The 17,715-nt window shown below is 51.6% G+C and overlaps 5 protein-coding genes across 5 annotated transcripts; 2 read left to right on the plus strand and 3 right to left on the minus strand.

Moving 5' to 3' along the window:
* The first annotated feature begins 72 nt into the window (after nt 1–72).
* BDW70DRAFT_126035 (glycoside hydrolase family 35 protein) lies at nt 73–3,868 on the plus strand. Its single transcript, XM_073735017.1, has 6 exons — nt 73–1,228; nt 1,274–2,270; nt 2,321–2,611; nt 2,664–2,735; nt 2,785–2,872; nt 2,937–3,868. Exons 1-6 carry the CDS (start codon nt 428–430, stop codon nt 3,754–3,756), a joined length of 3,069 nt encoding a protein of 1,022 aa, XP_073601279.1. The 5' UTR covers nt 73–427; the 3' UTR covers nt 3,757–3,868.
* A 1,435-nt stretch (nt 3,869–5,303) lies between these two features.
* On the minus strand, nt 5,304–7,990 carry BDW70DRAFT_4257 (uncharacterized protein). The gene is made up of 4 exons (XM_073743985.1): nt 6,927–7,990; nt 6,040–6,871; nt 5,624–5,979; nt 5,304–5,564 (listed from the first exon to the last, which is right to left on the minus strand). Exons 1-4 carry the CDS (start codon nt 7,890–7,892, stop codon nt 5,517–5,519), a joined length of 2,202 nt encoding a protein of 733 aa, XP_073601280.1. The 5' UTR covers nt 7,893–7,990; the 3' UTR covers nt 5,304–5,516.
* Nucleotides 7,991–11,548: 3,558 nt separating this feature from the next.
* Nucleotides 11,549–12,097, minus strand: BDW70DRAFT_126038 (uncharacterized protein). The gene has a single exon (XM_073735018.1). It carries the CDS (start codon nt 11,900–11,902, stop codon nt 11,606–11,608), a length of 297 nt encoding a protein of 98 aa, XP_073601281.1. The 5' UTR covers nt 11,903–12,097; the 3' UTR covers nt 11,549–11,605.
* A 1,117-nt stretch (nt 12,098–13,214) lies between these two features.
* BDW70DRAFT_126040 (translation initiation factor eIF2B subunit gamma) lies at nt 13,215–14,905 on the minus strand. Its single transcript, XM_073735019.1, has one exon. The coding sequence runs from the start codon at nt 14,655–14,657 to the stop codon at nt 13,338–13,340; it is 1,320 nt and encodes a 439-aa protein (XP_073601282.1). The 5' UTR covers nt 14,658–14,905; the 3' UTR covers nt 13,215–13,337.
* A 629-nt stretch (nt 14,906–15,534) lies between these two features.
* On the plus strand, nt 15,535–17,259 carry BDW70DRAFT_4309 (uncharacterized protein). The gene is made up of 2 exons (XM_073744001.1): nt 15,535–16,381; nt 16,448–17,259. Exons 1-2 carry the CDS (start codon nt 15,722–15,724, stop codon nt 17,066–17,068), a joined length of 1,281 nt encoding a protein of 426 aa, XP_073601283.1. The 5' UTR covers nt 15,535–15,721; the 3' UTR covers nt 17,069–17,259.
* The last annotated feature ends 456 nt before the right edge of the window (nt 17,260–17,715 follow it).

Consider the following 17,715-nt stretch of genomic DNA (forward strand, 5'->3'; position numbering starts at 1 on the left):
TGTCGGGAAGAAGATGAACCCCTCATCCTCTCCATCGGACAATCTCCTAATTCACACAGCTCCATAATCATGGGTAAACCCCGTGCTAGGCTGCTACTCTCAATCTCCTGCCGGCTGACGGGATAAACCATACCGACCTGCCAGGTGAATGGAGGAAAATCTACATTGTCCCCACATCTATGCTTCGATCCAGCATGGACCTGACCACAGCAAGGTAACATGGCTTGATTGTCGACTCCACTTGGCCTCTGGAACTGACGATCGTCTTTATACCGGCGTCTACCTACTCCAGGATGCGGAGGCTTGGTCGTAAGGTCTAAGCGATGCTCAGCCCGCTTCACCAAGTCCCAGAACATAAATTGGCCGATCTTCAGCCGGGTACCATGCACGGTAGATAGCCCACGCTTTGTTGTCCGAGTCTTTGACCATGGCGACGGCCTTCTGGTTGCTTCTCTTCCTTCTGGGAAGCTTCCATGTTCTGACTGCAGCTCAGAATAGTTCCCAATCCGAATGGCCTATACATGACAATGGGCTGAGCAAAGTTGTACAATGGGACCATTACAGCTTCTACGTCAACGGGCAGCGGATATTCCTGTTCTCGGGGGAGTTCCACTACTGGCGTATCCCAGTCCCGGCACTGTGGCGGGATATCTTGGAGAAAATCAAGGCGATTGGATTCACTGGCTTTGCGTTCTACTCTAGCTGGGCTTACCACGCACCCAATAACCAGACCGTTGATTTCTCGACCGGTGCTCGTGACATCACCCCGATATATGACCTGGCAAAGGAGCTGGGAATGTACATCATCGTGCGCCCTGGGCCTTATGTCAACGCCGAGGCCAGCGCCGGAGGGTTCCCACTCTGGCTTACGACAGGCGCATATGGCTCGACGAGAAATGACGACCCCAGATATACTGCGGCCTGGGAACCGTATTTTGCGGAAGTGTCCAAAATCACCAGCAAGTATCAGGTTACCGATGGTCATTATACACTTTGCTACCAGATCGAGAATGAATACGGACAGCAATGGATTGGGGATCCGCGTGACCGGAATCCTAATCAGACGGCTATTGCTTATATGGAACTGCTACAAGCCTCGGCTCGTGAGAATGGTATCACCGTTCCCTTGACCGGGAACGACCCTAATATGAATACAAAATCCTGGGGCAGTGACTGGTCAGATGCTGGAGGCAACCTTGATACGGTGGGCTTGGATTCGTACCCTTCTGTAAGTGGCTTATATCAATATTGCTAAACATTTCTAACGGATCAGTGCTGGAGCTGCGATGTCAGTGTATGCACTGGAACAAACGGTGAATATGTGCCATACAAGGTGCTAGACTACTACGACTATTTCCAGGAAGTCCAACCAACTATGCCGTTCTTCATGCCCGAGTTTCAAGGCGGATCTTACAACCCGTGGGACGGACCTGAAGGAGGCTGCACTGAGGATACTGGGGCCGAATTTGCGAATCTGTTCTACAGATGGAACATCGGCCAACGGGTATCTGCGATGAGTCTATATATGATGTTCGGAGGAACAAACTGGGGCGGTATCGCGGCACCTGTCACTGCGAGCAGCTATGACTATTCTGCGCCAATCTCAGAAGATCGCTCGATAGGATCCAAGTACTATGAGACAAAACTGCTAGCTCTCTTTACTCGATGCGCAAAGGATTTGACCATGACCGACCGTCTTGGGAATGGGACGCAGTACACAGACAATGAAGCCGTCATCGCGAGCGAATTGCGAAATCCAGATACCAACGCTGCTTTCTACGTGACCACCCACTTGGATACAACAGTCGGCATGGATGAGTCGTTCAAGTTGCACGTCAACACATCCAAAGGCGCTCTCACGATCCCAAGGCACGGAGGTACTATCCGGCTCAACGGCCATCAATCCAAAATCATCGTGACCGATTTCAGCTTTGGATCCGAGACTCTTCTGTATTCTACAGCAGAGGTTTTGACTTACGCGGTCTTCGACCGTAAGCCAACTCTTGTCCTCTGGGTGCCGACGGGTGAATCTGGCGAATTTGCCATAAAGGGCGCGAAATCCGGATCGGTCGCGAAATGCTCAGGATGTTCAAATATAAAGTTCCACCGCGATAGCGGATCATTGACAGTTGCGTTTACCCAGGGAGAAGGGATAAGTGTCCTGCAGCTAGACAATGGTGTACGAGTGGTTTTGCTTGACAGACAGAAGGCGTACACATTCTGGGCTCCTGCATTGACGGACAACCCGCTTGTTCCTGAGGGTGAAAGTGGTAGGTTTCTTGGATTTCTATCTTCATAGTCTGTACTAACCGGCAAACAGTTCTCGTTAGCGGTCCCTACCTCGTCCGAACGGCCAGGCTATCAGGGTCGACGTTAACATTACGAGGCGACTCCAAGGGAGAAACATTGGAGATCTTTGCACCCAGGCAGATCAGAAAGGTTACATGGAACGGGAAGGCTGTAGAGGTGACAAGAACCTCCTATGGCAGCCTCAAAGCCATTCTGCCCAAGCCGCCTTCTGTCGAACTGCCTACTCTCAACGGGTGGAAATATAGCGACAGTCTTCCTGAGCGATTCCCAACCTACGATGACTCGGGCGCTGCATGGGTTGGTAAGTGTTTACCTCATTAACGGAATAGATTGGAAATGTTAATTAGGAATAGATGCGAATCATATGACAACCCCGAACCCTAACAAGCCAGCTACGCTGCCCGTCCTCTATGCCGACGAATACGGTATGCACTCTCAAGTCACCCCTAATAACAAGCAGCTAACCAACCGCAGGATTCCACAACGGCGTGCGGCTATGGCGCGGCTACTTCAATAGTAGCGCTTCAGGCGTCTACCTCAACATCCAAGGCGGCGCCGCATTGTACGTTGTTATTCCCACCCTAGCCCTGACAAAACAAAGAACTAACATTTACCCTTCCTTAAAGCGGCTGGTCCGCCTGGCTAAACGGTCACTTCCTCGGCTCTCACCTAGGGTCGGCATCTATTCAGCAAGCAAATGGCACCCTTGACTTCCCAGCAAACACTTTGAACACAGACGGCACGCCCAACGTCCTCCTCGTAGTCCACGACGACACAGGCCACGACCAGACGACAGGCGTTCTTAACCCACGAGGAATTCTCGAAGCACGGCTGCTGTCTGAAGCTTCAGACAACAACAACGATGACTCACCCGAATTCACGCACTGGCGCGTTGCCGGTTCCGCAGGCGGGGAGTCAGACCTCGACCCCGTCCGCGGCGTCTACAATGAAGACGGCCTCTACGCCGAACGCGTGGGTTGGCATCTTCCGGGATTCGACGACAGCAAGTGGGCCACAGTGAACGGGACCTCGCTCTCCTTCACTGGGGCAACAGTCCGGTTCTTCCGCACCGTCATCCCGCCACTCTCTATCCCTGAAAACACTGACGTCTCTATCTCCTTCGTCTTCTCGACTCCCAGCGTAAACAATACGTCAGCAGGCAATACATCTGCCTTCCGCGCCCAGCTCTTTGTTAACGGGTATCAGTACGGCCGGTATAACCCCTACGTTGGGAATCAGGTTGTGTACCCTGTTCCTCCTGGGATTCTGGACTATAACGGGGAGAACACGATTGGTGTTGCTGTTTGGGCCCAGACAGAGGCCGGCGCGAGGTTGAATCTGGACTGGAGGATTAATTATGTGCTTGGGAGTTCGCTTGATGCTGGGCGGCTGGATGTGAGTGGATTGAGGCCGGGATGGAATGAAGGGAGGGAAAGGTTTGCATAGAATCAATGTTACTTCTGAGTTTTGAGGAAAATGAAGTACGGATGTTTCAGATAAAGAGATGCTGTCTCGTTTGTTGGTTATTAGACTCCAAAACAGCTATCCTTCGTTGCAATTGCCTACGTCTACATATTTGAATATCTTCAACTATGGACTAAGGCGAACGTGTAGTATCTGCTAGTCACCCACCAACACCAAGCGCCAGCTTACCTCCATATCCTCAGTAATCTCGGTCGTAATGCTACGGATTTTAGAACCGGAGTAGTAGAGAGCAGCATCGTAGAACCCAAGATTCTTTCTGGTATACAAAGTCAGTCCTATCAATAACAGCCTATACAGCCTACCAATAACAGAGTCGAGATTGGGGAGCTGGATCTGGGTGAGAAGGGAGAACTGGACAAGAGCCAGAGGTTGATTCGTGGGGTTGTTGTCTGGGGAAGATGAGGATGGGTGAGTTTTGCGTAGATAAAAGAAAAGGCCGAAATCGCTTTAGGGAACGTAGTGTCGAGTGTCAATTGACATGGATCATCTACCCTCAAGTTTACAAAGACCATCGCAAAGCAAATGCTTCTCTCCACCCTTCAAGGCATGAATGAGTTCTCCCCAATGTTTTTTTGAACCTCTGCAGCTAACATTTCCCGGCACCATAGTAAACTCGGTCCAACCCCGATGCATCCCCCTCCGAGCCTACATACCGTCATAGAATGATCTAAGAGGCTTGCTGCAGGCGAAATGGTCCTCGACTGCTAAGACTCCCCCACACTGATCCGATCACATTCATGATATATCAGCTACTTGAATCACAAGCCAGAAGGAAGCTACTTGAAACTTGCACGGGCGCAGGAATAGATATGAATTTGTTTGCATGCCATCCAACCAGATACAGTACCAGCAACAGCTATGAGACAAAATGAGAGCGTGTGCGTGAGAGAAACGACAGAACATGGATACAGGTTCAGATGCCAAATAACAGATAGAGCACAAGTAAAAAGAACAGAAAGCAAGCCCTGAATATGCTGCAATTAGACCGGTCAATAACAGATGTTCAAACTGCCTGAGATATGCCAGTGCATCGATTTCCAGAACGCGAACACACGATGAAAAGTGGCCAGCGAGTTTGACAGCGACAAGAGAATGTAGACACTATGAAATGATGATCAATGATGAGACTGCCCAGTTCCACGCTTGCCAAAGACAAAATTAGAAAGACTGAATGGAATCGAGCTTGTGTCGAAAAGGAGGAAAGAGAAACAAAAATCCATGAACGTGGCTGGATCCGGGACAGGATAGAAAAAAGAAAAAATAGATCAAAGCCCAAAATCCTGAGCGCAAGGTAGATCAATATCGTGCGACCTGAAGTAGCTGAGGGTAGAGCGTCTCCAACATTCGACCGCTCCGTTTTCTATTTCTGTCCGCTGCTGGATCCGCATAAAGTCGGAGTGCATGCACAAAGAAACAACCTTTCCATCACAGGAAGTAGGAGAGATCGCTGTCACCGTAACACCAAAAGACTGTGCCAGGGACCGAAGCAGTCAAATCGTGATCCGCAGATTGGAAAGGCCCGACGATGCCGGATAACCGAGCCGGTCAGGACACCAAACTGGGACCGACCGCGCAACCAAAACGAGTTGCTCTAGAGAAATAAACCAGGTCTACAAGACGCCAAATGTGGATATCACACCCTTTCATAGATCCATCGCCGTTCGAGATTAAATGACACACGAGAAACGAAGAGAACGATAACGCCGATTGCAATGCCGCATTCAGAGAAAGTGAGTATAGATTTTCGAGGTTTCGTGAACTTCCATCTCCTAAGAGTTTTCAGTTAGCAGCTGAGCCTAGAAGCAACGAGGACCATGTAACAGCTAACCATCTTGAACGAATTCAGCTCCTCCTTGATCTGCTGAGCGAGAAGTGGAGTGAGTCGGTTGCACGTCGCGATATCTCCCCGGCGGTCATACTCCCCGCTGGGCCATGTCTCGTGGAACTGAATTCGAGGGCTGAACACGAGGCTCTTTGAAGGCACCGCCGGTGGTCCAAGAGAACCATTTTTCGCTTCAGGTACCTCATCTTCACCGGCAATCTTGACCGCGTCCGGGCGTCGAATCCCGGTCCGAGGCTGATCTTCAGGTGTGCTTGGCGCGCTGGATTGTGGCGAATCCGTGCCATTCTCTGTAACATTGCCGGGCTTAGCGGCTGCGGATAGTGCTATGTCAGAGTTGGTTTCTACGGCACAGTATTAGCAGGTCGCTCTGTAAAAGGCGTAGTTCAAAACGTCAAACTTACTCTTGAGAATACCCTTCCTTACAGCTGCGAGGACTTCTGCGCGTTCCCGATCTCCTCCTACAATGCTTTTACGCGATTGCAACGCTTCTGTCAGGTCGTCCTGGCCAGAAGCGGGAGGGACCGTGGAATCCACCTTGGGAAATACGGTTCCGCCATGAGGAAAGTCCGTAGGATCTGCATTTGCCGCAACGCCTTTCCTTTCTGCTTCGATATTCACGACCGACACTTGTGGCGCCATTGGCTCCGCCGTTATATCATCCGGCGACGATGCAATAACTGATTTTGGTCGGAATAGGCCAACTAGTGACCTGGTCGATCGTTTCATCCCTTTGCCCATTTTCCGTAACATGATTGACGCGGAGGAAGCGGTGGAGGAAATGGATAGGTTATCCGTAGAGCTGTTGAAGAAACGACCCTGGTGGTGAGAGTATATGCTCTCTCCAAGGCCACTGGCTTCCTGTTGTTCAGCTATGGCAGCTTGTTCGGCACCCAGCTCTTCCTTCAGGAGTTCCCTGCGAGACTTATCTACCGAAAGCCCATCTTTGCGGTGACTGCTCTGCGAGGCCTTGAGGAGTTCCGAGGCGCTACCGAACGAAAAGGCTCTTCTTAACCGTGACTTGCCAGGCCGGTGTGAATCGTTCTTGGAAAGCTCAGCCAGGCGTTGCGAAGCAGGGCTCGCCAGTTTGGGCGGCTCTCGCTGAGTTGACTGCGAGTTTTCCGGTGAGGTAGGGGTTGTAGAAACAGGTTGAGAGAGCGGGGAGGGCTTTGGCGTGCGTTTGGTATCTTCCGACTTTGTAGCAGGCTTTGGCGGCACAGTGCCGGGATCAGCAACCTAGTTCAAGGTTAATATCACTAGCTACTAATAGGGGATCAATCAAGTTGCTTACGGATGATGTGGAAGAGCGAGCAGAACGTATACTTCCCGAATTATCCCTATGTGACTGAGCTGAACTGGGCCGATCTTGATTGAAATAGTCTTGCCCACTAGGCATTGGGATTGGGGATGCCGCGGGCAACTTGAGCTCAAGATTGATGAGGCCAGTGTTGTCCATGTTTCCCCAGCTCCTCCGTCGATACCTCTTTGCCAACTCTGGTTGCGCCTTATCCGATCGAGTGTTATCATCTGCGCTGGTAGCCCGGGTATGACCTTTACCCTCCGGTATCAGACTTCTTACGCCTGATAGGCCAGCGGATGTCGTGTTCTGCGGATTTTCATCCAGAATTGGTGGAGACGAGCGGGCACCTGCAGAGGCATCTGAACGACGGTTCCCGCGACGATATCGTTCGGGTGAAGGACGAGAAACTGTAGGCGAGGATATGTTCATGAAGGAAGGTGTTGGAGAAGGCAAATTGGCGGTAGATAAGGGACGAATAGAAGGATCACCGCGAAGCTGGCGAGAAGGAATCGCCGTATCGTCTTTGGACACGTGTGATTGGACGGAGGAGTTGGAAGATGAAGTAGATACAGAACCAGCTGCAGTGTGATGAACGGGACGAGAATTGTTTCCGACGAGGGAGGCATTCGCGGGGAGTTGGGGAGCAGAGGGAGCAGAGGACGTCCGATGCTCGGGTCTCAAGCTAGGAGACCATGACTGACGGTTCTGCAAGTTGGGTGAATTGGAGAGGTTGGGAGTGCTGGTAAAGGCGTAGGGGGCCACAACCTGATGACCGGGCCGATAGCCCCCCGAATTGCCCGCCGTGTTGTAGGTATTCCAAGACATGGCGGGATTTCGAGAGTCCGTTTGCTGTAAGGACTGAGAAGTTGTGAAGGCACCCGACGAGGAAGAGGGGCGTGTTTGGAGCACCGGAACCGCGCTGCTTTGCTGAGGAATCGTCTGTACCAAAGCTGCCATGTTGTTCTCCTCCACGAATTGCAGAGCTGTCGAAGTCAGACGCGTGCTTAGCGGCGTCTTCCGAAGAGGTCCTAACCCAGGAAATGAGGCGAATTGAACCCTTCGGTGCTATCGTCCAAGCAGTGTATAGTGTTCGGGAGGCACTCGAGCGAGGGAAAGGGTAGGGGGGAACAGGGGGGAGAATCTGTACCACGTATTCGTCAGTTAGCATTGTACAACCACGCAACCGAGTTCGAAGATTGGGTGAGGGCCTCATCGACGAAGTCTATCCAGCTGAATCACGATTTGGGAGACAGATGGATCGTTACCAAGCAACGGGGCAGCAGGATTAGTCGTACCTGGTCTAATAAATGCCCGAAGCTCAATTATACTGGTACAAACGATTAAGAAAGTCGCTCAGACAAATGCAGGGAAGCGAATGCTGCCGAAAGAAAAGAAGAAAATATTGGAACGCTTGGATCGAACGAGGACCGAAGAGGGAGGAGCCAGCGATGAGGTACGATGTAAGGAACACAAGGGTCAGGAGCGGCAGATGCTGTCTAGAGCGGTCGAGCCATGTGTAAAGAAACAAGGAGGAAAGAAGAAAGAAAAGTTCAGAACTGAAGATGACAACTAACAGGCAAGTCTGGAGAGATAACGAGGCAGAGGAAGAGGAGAAACGAAAGGAAATGGTGACCAGATCCTAGGAAGACACGGAACTTCTGAATCAAGAAGACGCGCCGTTCCGGAGGGCCACTGGGGAGAATAGAGGGGGGGGTGGGTAGAAGGGAAGGGGAGCAAGAAGAGGAAGGCTGAGGGAGAGGAAGAGGGAGATAATGGAATCGAGGAGAGAGGATTAGGTTGGAATGATGGGATGCTCTAACTAAAGGGAGAGGGTGACTGACTGACTATCTGACTGACAGGCGGAGACAGACGGGCGGGATTTTCCACTGCGGTTTGGACGCGAAAAAGGGACAACCTTGGACCGCCTAGCTCGTCTTTGAGCTGATATCTGGCCTGGTTTGGCCTGATTTCTGCGGTCGACGAAGCTAACTAATCAATTTTGGCCTCAGCTTTCTACTTGTTCACAAGAATACTGGGAAAGAGGTCAGAAAGGGGAAGCAGAACAACTGCTCAAAGGAGGGAGGGAAGGTTTCTGGGTGCAGATTAAAGCCCACGAGGGGAAGATCGATTAGCGGCGTCGTCAACAGCAACTTGGATTTGGCGATTACTCTCCGTGCAGCTGCAAGTTATACCATCGTATAAACCAGATTGTGAGCAATTATCAGTAATAGAGATCGGAGCGACGATTCTACTTTGTAAGATAAAGCAGTTTCATCCATAGCAGATTGATTTATGATGCGGTTTATGCTATCGCAAGTGTAGATTAATGTTAATCCTCCTGAATCATTCCCAGCCAACCAGCGTTGTCAAGCGCTCGAAAGGGGTAAGACATCTCTGGGGCTGTACGGAGTCCCCTCGCTCATCTTCCGTCACCACCAGACGCAATTGACTGTGCAGGGAAACGGTTCAGGGCATGGACTCTAAGGTTGACCTGACGACATTCTACAGCCGGAGTGAAGCACCCGAATTCAAGTCGGTCATGCGGAGTATTATTATTAGCACCTATCTAGTCCATTCCATGACCACTTCATCGATATGGCTCGATACTGATGGAGGTTCCTCTGTGGGGAACCTGAAATATCTAGGCTGTAACGGTATTGACGATGTTCCAGCCCAGCCAATAATAGTACAGCCTAAGCCGCCTCCTTTTCTATTTTCTCGCCGCTTGCTCTCGCCAGCACTCTCAATACGGCAAAAAGAGCGGGGACAGAACGTCGCAGGCTTGCGAGAACATGCTGGATGCTTGGAGCCCTGGAAGCCTCGGAGAGGCGAGGAAGTTGGTAACTTGGCAGGTACCATCCCTGTCAGCAATCTCGGTTCGCGGGTAACTAGGGTTTGGCTGGTCTGCCACCATCACAGGCGTCAAGTTGGTGGGTGATGGCGATATAGTGAAAGAAAATCTCCCCCCCATCCGCCATCTGACAATATGAGTCTGAGAGGCTTATGTACGGAAGCTCGGAAGGCTGCTGCTTGGATTAGCTCGTCAGCCGCCATGTCGCCCCGGCCGAAAAGCCCAGACCTCAAAAACTGGAACACTAAGCGGGAGAGACTTGGGAAGCCTCTTGCGTATTCTTTTCGCTTCCTGAACCTCTTGATTCAGAGGGCAAACTGACCCGAGAGACTCTTCTCCGGTAAAAAAATTTAATGGGGAAGGTAGCAAATTATTACGACTGTACAAGATCAGACTGAAGATCATGCCCCGGACCCTCTTATCCTGAGCCGTAGCATGCTTCGGGAATTTTTAGTTCCAAATCTTAGAGAGCAATGCCAATGAGCACTCCTGCACCCCTGTTCTTCTCAGATTCCTCAGCCAAGCGAACTCCTGGAGCGAGCAACCACTGCAAGCCAAGTTCCAACTCCAACTCGGTCCCAGTCTTACAGTCTGAGCTCGCCCTGGCAATCTCACCCAAATCCTTGGTTCAGAAAGCTGCAACCCCTGGGAAATGCCCGCAGCTCTGTTCCATGGGTCTAGCCGTCCCACGATGGAGTACTTAGTCAATCAGATCTCCCGCGGTTTGTGCTCAAACTTGAATCGTGGTGGGGATCGAACTGTTACAGATTGCTCCTCTATGTCCACCCGGCTGTGTGGGAGCAGCTGTACCAGTCCGGTTAGAGAGACTCCGGCTATGACTGGCAGCTTTCTCATGGCCGAAATACCGAGAGGACATACTTCGCGAGCGATCAACTGTCAGTCAGGCATCAGCATTACTTGATTCCCTCCATGCTGGAATTATCTATTATGCAAGATCGAGGTGAAAACGTGGCTCAATAGAACGACCCCGGACGATAAACGTAACCGCAGTCAGCCAGCCAAAACTCGGGGTAGGTGAAATTCGTAGCCTCACGGCGATGGTAGCTGATGTTGATGTTCTTCGGAGCCGCTCAGAAGTGAGTCTGGCCAAAAAAAAATTATGCATCAGCAGCAGGCATTATTGTTTTGAAGATGCAATAGGATATTTACCTGGTTTGCTCAAACTGCAGACTTGGATTCTGCGCTGTATGCGGCGTATTAAGGTGTGGGGTGATATACATCTCGTCAGCACACCGCCGTGGTGGAACCGTCATTCAGGCTGATTCCTGGAGGGCAATTCGGACAATTGACAGCGTAGTCGGTACAGAATCACGAAGTCTTCATGCCAGCGCCCAGATACACTGCCTACGGCGTACGGAGGACTGGGGCGACTCTGTATGGAGGATCTTCTCTGTAATTGAATCTCCAAACAACCTGGACCTCCAAGACTAGCGTATGCAGATCCATGTAAGGAGTTCCCGCGTGATCGACAAGGCCAACGTCGCCGTTTCAGCTTCACTCTTCAATTTCCGCGTCATCGTGCAGTGGCTCTCCCGTTGCTCAGGAGAAGTCGCGTCCAGATTATGGATTTCCAGATTGGAATGTCCATAGAGGTCGACCCGCAATCATACGGTGAAGGTGGCTTGACATTAACGGAGTACCATGAACTTTCTGATTAAGTCTGCGTGACTTGCCGAGTCTGCAAAGAAAGGGACACACCGCCCGTCCTGGACTCTATTGTCAAGGGAAAGGGATATACAAAGACACAATCCAGCATTTAACCGAAGGACTCAATTACAGACCAAATCTAAACAATTCACTAGATCTCAAACGCAATCAAGCGGTTTACCCCACAAAACTCCCGGCCCTTGCCCCTCGCAGAGTATTTAGATTGAGCACTGCAGCTTCTACCGCGATTGCCGACGAATTGTATCTGGGGTTCATAACAGTGCGGACAGGACCGTAACCGTGACGAAAATTGAGAATGGGTATCATCTTCACCATCGACGGGCAGGACTGCCTGAGTGCCAGTATCTTGGAACCTAGACGAGCCGGACAATGGCAGAAACAACTGCAGTCTGTAGCCAGTCACGGGCTTGGAAGGTTGGACCAGCATTCAACCAGTAGTGGCTCCTAACTAGGCGTGCCGCTCGTGGGCCACCTCGTACGGACAAGCATAGCGAACAAGAATAGATTAACTGATAGTTTATCGTCCGACTCCGACGAAGCAAGACATCAAGACTGTGGAGTACAGGTAGATTGTGGTACGCAGATGCTGCCGAGATCACGCCGCGGGGCACCGAGCGCGCAGTAGAGTGTACCCGTGCTTTGTGCTCTGTACATACTACTCAAAAGTCGGCATTCCAGACCCAGACTGTAAGTCATTACGTGGATGGAAATCTCCAGAAGTACCGGCCGTGCAACCTAGAACCAGCATTTGGAAGAGTACTCTAGAGTCTTACCAAGTACCATCCAGCCAAGCAATTCCCCGCAGCAAGATGAGATTCGCGGCCGGCCCAACCCTGGGCGCCCGCTGCCACCGTCAGCCATTTATGTATGTGTGTCGGTATGCACTTGCACGACCCCTGTCCTGTAATCGCTTTTCTCCAGGCCTTCTGGTCCTTGAGACACTCGTTAATACTATGAGATACCTATTATTTCCGACGACCACCGGCATAGACTCCAATAATAGGTGTGGGCAGGGCGGCAGTGCCTACATTTAGCCTGGGAGCCATACCACCTCATTATCTGCGTGAGCCGTGAATATGTTGATACCTACCGGACTAGGCTAAAAGAACGGGCCGTTCTCGACATCGTGCGGCTGGCGGGCTTTAGTTCTCTCTGGCAATCTGCATGCCGCTTGAACTGGAAATCTCTCTACCAGTCCCGGCCTGGGCCAAATGGCGCACCATAGAGCATGGGGCCTAATTAGTGGGCATGTGACCCCGTTATAATTGAACAGTCCCGCGGTATCTAGGTAGGTACACTGTATACGGGGCGCGGGCTAGGGAGTGGGGTTGGTGACTCGTGAGTTAAGCATCAGACGATTCTGAACTGGATGGAGTCGTTGATAGCGGGGGTAACTTTCAGTGAAGAGAAGCTGAGGATTCCCGCCTTGCATCGCATTGTGGATGGGGTTCCGAATAAGCTTAGGCAGAGAAGATGAGACCAGAGGAAATGGGGCGAGGTGGCTGCCGGTGCAGTGCTGGTTATCGATCTAAGGCTGATCTCGATACTATCAGGGCATCACTATTCCTGTTGATTGCATTGTCCTGTAAGGGAGGTAAGATCGTGGCACAAGCATTCTAAATCTACAATGTCTCGGTAGGTCGTATAGGTATAATCGACCCATGAGAATGGCGGGGTTATTATTTCCTCCGACAGGGACACAGCATGAACTTTTTCTTTTACCCTATTCGTTATTTAGCGTCAAAGTCTATCATCTATACCGGTCATTAGATCGCTTCGGCGGAGAAAAGTGGCAGTAGCAGGGAGAAGGAGGAGTAGTAGTAGTAGTTGTAGCAGCCTTGGGATCATGCATTCAGGTCAGATCAAAAACCCAGATCGCTACCGTCGTCTCCAATGTCTTCAGAAATATCCATATCATCAGCGTCTTCGTCCAGTCCTTCAAACCGCATAAACTTTTCGTTCTTGGCGTCGGTCTGCTCTTCAACACCATGTCCATCCTGAACTTCGCAGTCCTTCAAGACGCACTCGCGCCCAACTTGGCTGCGGCGTCCGATAATGCATCCAGTCAGCTGACAGCGTTCACCGATGACTGCTCCATCCATGACTAGGCAGCGGGTTAACCTGGCTCCGCTGGCAATATGGCACCCAACTCCAATGACGCTCTCCTTAATCACGCACTTTTCTTCCACGGTGACGTTGTCGGCAAGGAGGCAGTCGGACTTTGTCACTGTACAACGTTGAGCGACGCCCGCAGGATATGCCACTTTTTGATTGTGTGCAAACGGAGAGGCGGCTACTTTGCCGACTTCTTCGATAGACCCGAGCTTCGCAAGGCGGAGCGATACGGAAAGGAGAAGGGACGAGGCATCGACACGCCTGATAAGAGGTGCAGAGGACAGGGACGAATGCATGTAAGCCAGTACCGGGGGAGTGGTGAGTTTTTCTTTTTGCGGCGGCTCAATGTCAGAGTCAGGGCCCAAGCTTCGGACCCGCGAGGCGAATTGAAATTCGGCCGGAGGTTCAGACGCTGATGTGTTGTGTGAATTTCCAGCACCAGTCTTTGTGGTGCTCATGGCGCGGATGTCGATCTCCTCTTCGAGCGATTCGTCGTCCATGCTTCCACTCTCGCCGACGCTTCGGCTCTTACGGAATATCTCGTTCAATCGGAGCTTTTCTGCTAACCCAGTTTGCCAGCCTGCCTTCGCCCACCACCCCACGAGGTCTTCACTAACACTCTCAAACTTTTCGTTCAGTCGTGCCATTTCCTTGACCCAATAAGGGAATACATAGATATGCGCGTCGCGATAGCTGGTAAGCATCTTCACTCGCGCATGCTTCTTCAAAAGCGAGTGGCGGATAAGCAGTCCCTTGTCCTCTTCCATCTTCTCCTTGACCGTGTCCATTGGCATGGAAAGTACCAACTTAGAAAGCCCATATCGTATCGCAGCTGGTCCGTCTGTGGGATGGGAAACTGCAGGGGCTTCGTCTTGTTCAAGACACGCGGTAGCGACAAAGTCAGTCACTTCTCCCTTCACACTTTCCTCTCTTCCCTTCGTTTGATAATATACCGCCAGGCCGCCACGGCGTCCTCCTGCTTCACCACCCATGCCTATCGTCTTTGGTCCGTTTGTGTTCCACCCTCCAGCAAGTGTTGAGCCACCCAGGGCGCTCTGCGATACCATCCATGCTTCGAGAAGGGATTCGCCTGGAATGTCACATATCAGATCGCACGGTAGTAGAAGAAAGTCCGATTTGATACATGCTTGAACTTCGGGAAGACGTAACAGCTCAGCGGTACCCGTTGTCAAAGTCAAGTCGGCAGGCGCGAGAATGGAGGGAGACGGTGATGGAAGAGACGTAAGGTGAGGGTTTTGTGATAAGGCAGCCTCGAGAGGGGCTTGACTAGGAGGAGGGGTGATGAGAGTGATATCTGCGAATGTTCGTGAGTATTTGGTATATGGAGCTATAGGCCGGTCTCAACATACTAGTAATGCCCATGCGATAGCACCAGTCCAACGGGTACCATACCATAGGACGGTTTGCGATAGGAATAAGGGCTTTCGGAAACTCCTCCGGATTCGAAGTGAAGGTGTTAAGAGAAACTCCCGGCCCGCAAAGGATGAGCGCTTGGAACCCCGTCGGGGGCACTGGAACGGAGTGCGGCATTGTAGCTCAAGGCTCCAAGGAAGAGCGAGGTAGTATACGGGATTAAAGGCTGGTGGAATTTGGAAATATGCTGATATCACCCGCAGGGTTGAGGGGAAGGTGCGCTGTGATCTCAAGAGAAAGTTGCGATGGAGACAGGTCATATAAAACAGATTTGCACCTTGTGGACCAGACTATAACATGTCTGCAGCACTCATAACCCAGACAAAAAGAGCCAATCGTCGCGTCTATTCTGCGTTTGTGAGTCAAAACTCCATAACTCCGCAACTTTTTCCAAGGCAAGCCCATCTCACGTGCCGATAGGGGATATTACTAAGCAATACAGGCAAACCGTGCAAACAGCGCCCCAGCCGTAAACACCGCGGCAAAACAAAGCGTTGCTGTCACCAGCCACATGTTTGCTCCGAGGCCCAGCCGCCGCCCCCATACTTCTTAGTTTTGGGCTTCCTCCTTTCCCATCCTTTTCTGCCCCAGCCTCCCACCGCAACCATTGATCCTTCGACGACCTTGAAATGTGAATGCGACCAACCGCGACTGACGTGGATCTATGCGCAGCCTGTAATTGTTATCGTTGACCGCGATGCCTCATTCCCAAGATGCTCGCCATCGGCGGGTGGGTACCGGCTTCAGCTCGAGTGGGCGGCGTACCGTCATGGGATACTGGGCACCTCTTGCCCTGACCGTCGGTATTGCCGCTATTGGTGTTGCGGCTTGGATATGGACTGAGCGCAATGAAGAAGACGACGAAGATGATCACGATGACACCCGAGCCGGTGATCAACCCGCCAGTGCTCCTAGTGGGGTGTCATTCCCGCGCGGTGACTATGGGGGAGACTACGCCCGAGCGACGGGCTCAGATGCTCTTGCCCAGGAGGATGCTAGTGTAATGGCTCGCATGCAAGGGGCGCTTCGGCGCACACCTAGTCCACAGCAAATCTTTGACGGGGCAAGCAAGAGGGTTGCTGCCGGCGTCGCAGCGGCAGGGGCTTTTGTGGGTGGTGCTCTGACTTCAATTCGAGAGGAGGGTAGAGGCGACTTTGAGGACCATTCTCGCTGGTCGGAGGAGGTGGAATCTCGCAACCAACAGAGGAGCCAAGCGGAGACAACAACGCCCAGTCAACCTCCAACACGCAGTGTTGCTGGCGCCCCGGCGGCTACTGACAAGAAGAAAAAGACGGTTGCGATTGTGGTGTCATCAGAATCATCGCATCTTCCAGAAGACTTGACTTCTGATCATGTGGTATGTTGCCTTGTGGACCGCTGCGATCTTGCGCTTGCGCAGAGATACTGACCGTTTTATCCGTAGTCTATCCTTTCGCATCTACCTGAACATATCAACCCGGACTCGGCTAAAATCTTCATTTTGATCTACGCGCCTGGATTGAAGCACGCTCCTAACCAGGGAAGCTCCTCCCACGCCTTGTCCATCACATCTTCATACTCGAACATTGCTCCTGAGGAAGCTACCTCATCCCCCGAGGCGGCCGCCGCAGATCTTTCTACTCTGGAGCCTCGACAGGTCGATGATCTAGAGGGAGCGCCGCCTCTTTTTAACACTTTATACACACAGGGCCAAGCAATCGTGGAGAAAGATACCATGATTATGCCTTTCAACTCCCCAACCGGATACGTACATCTTGTCCGCCACCTCTCTCCTGATACAGTCTATGTGCAAGAGTCACTGTCAGGTCAAGACGGTAGCGCGGTGAACCACATCGCCGGCTGGGTTAGGCAGGTCGTTGTTGTGGTTGGCGATGAAGGTGGCCAAGGCGGCCTAATCGATAGCGACGATGAATCAGTGCTGGCGAACAAGGAAGAGAAATGGTGGCGAAAAGAGGGTGTTACTGGCATTGGTAAACGCATCGACGTGGTCGATGTGCTTCGTGTTGGGGATGATTGGCGACGCAGGATCAGTGGCAATGACTAGGGCGTGATTCTTGATATACCCGCAGCTAGTATGCCGCAAAATTCTCTGATACGGCGGTTTTATGAGTGTTCATTTTGTGCTGTTGCTTTTTTAATGTACTTGGATGACCGTGATGTTATTCCCTAGCTTTTATGATTTGTTTGATTTCTCAAGATCGTACTTCTACATATATTGATTGCATAAATTCAAAGAATACAAATAACATGGTAGTGGCGATGCGCAACTGTTGGCAATAATGTAGAAGCATCGTCCGCCAGTGCAGACATAAGGCTGTATAATTGTGGCGCTGACTTGATATGAATAAAGGGCATATACATCACGTGCGCATGTTCAGCTCACAGCGGGCATCACCTGACCAGCCTCTCCTTCACGACGTCTCGGCTTGGCATCACCAAACTCCTTCAGTGACGACAACCACCACTGTCCCAACTTGCTTGCTAACTAGACTGCGGTGGACAATTTTCGATGGGACTCAGTGAACTGACTCTATAGCGACCCTGGGATCCGTGCTACCCACCGCGTTGAATCCCGCGCTGCTCGTCGCTCTCCGCGTCCGCTCCCCACATGTCTCGTCCCCCGGTTATATCATCGACGAACGATTTTCGGAGCACGACTTCCGTCTGCTATTCCCGGGTCTGCGTTCCGAG

The sequence above is a fragment of the Aspergillus foveolatus genome, assembly GCF_047715535.1.
Source record: "Aspergillus foveolatus strain CBS 279.81 unplaced genomic scaffold BDW70scaffold_1, whole genome shotgun sequence".
In the NCBI taxonomy this organism is placed as follows: Eukaryota; Fungi; Ascomycota; class Eurotiomycetes; order Eurotiales; family Aspergillaceae; genus Aspergillus; species Aspergillus foveolatus.

What these genes read in the sequence shown, in the direction of transcription:
- BDW70DRAFT_126035 (XM_073735017.1), top strand. Translation starts at nt 428, where the DNA reads ATGGCGACGGCCTTCTGGTTGCTTCTCTTCCTTCTGGGAAGCTTCCAT. An exon ending in CTCGGGCGCTGCATGGGTTG is followed by an intron (nt 2,612 to 2,663) that starts GTAAGTGTTTAC and finishes AATTAGGAATAG; the next exon opens with ATGCGAATCATATGACAACC. An exon ending in CCTCTATGCCGACGAATACG is followed by an intron (nt 2,736 to 2,784) that starts GTATGCACTCTC and finishes AACCAACCGCAG; the next exon opens with GATTCCACAACGGCGTGCGG.
- BDW70DRAFT_4257 (XM_073743985.1), bottom strand. Translation starts at nt 7,892, where the DNA reads ATGGCAGCTTTGGTACAGACGATTCCTCAGCAAAGCAGCGCGGTTCCG. An exon ending in CTCGCTCTTCCACATCATCC is followed by an intron (nt 6,872 to 6,926) that starts GTAAGCAACTTG and finishes ACCTTGAACTAG; the next exon opens with GTTGCTGATCCCGGCACTGT. An exon ending in AAGGAAGGGTATTCTCAAGA is followed by an intron (nt 5,980 to 6,039) that starts GTAAGTTTGACG and finishes ACTGTGCCGTAG; the next exon opens with AAACCAACTCTGACATAGCA.
- BDW70DRAFT_126038 (XM_073735018.1), bottom strand. Translation starts at nt 11,902, where the DNA reads ATGCTGGTCCAACCTTCCAAGCCCGTGACTGGCTACAGACTGCAGTTG.
- BDW70DRAFT_126040 (XM_073735019.1), bottom strand. Translation starts at nt 14,657, where the DNA reads ATGGTATCGCAGAGCGCCCTGGGTGGCTCAACACTTGCTGGAGGGTGG.
- BDW70DRAFT_4309 (XM_073744001.1), top strand. Translation starts at nt 15,722, where the DNA reads ATGCCTCATTCCCAAGATGCTCGCCATCGGCGGGTGGGTACCGGCTTC. An exon ending in ACTTGACTTCTGATCATGTG is followed by an intron (nt 16,382 to 16,447) that starts GTATGTTGCCTT and finishes TTTTATCCGTAG; the next exon opens with TCTATCCTTTCGCATCTACC.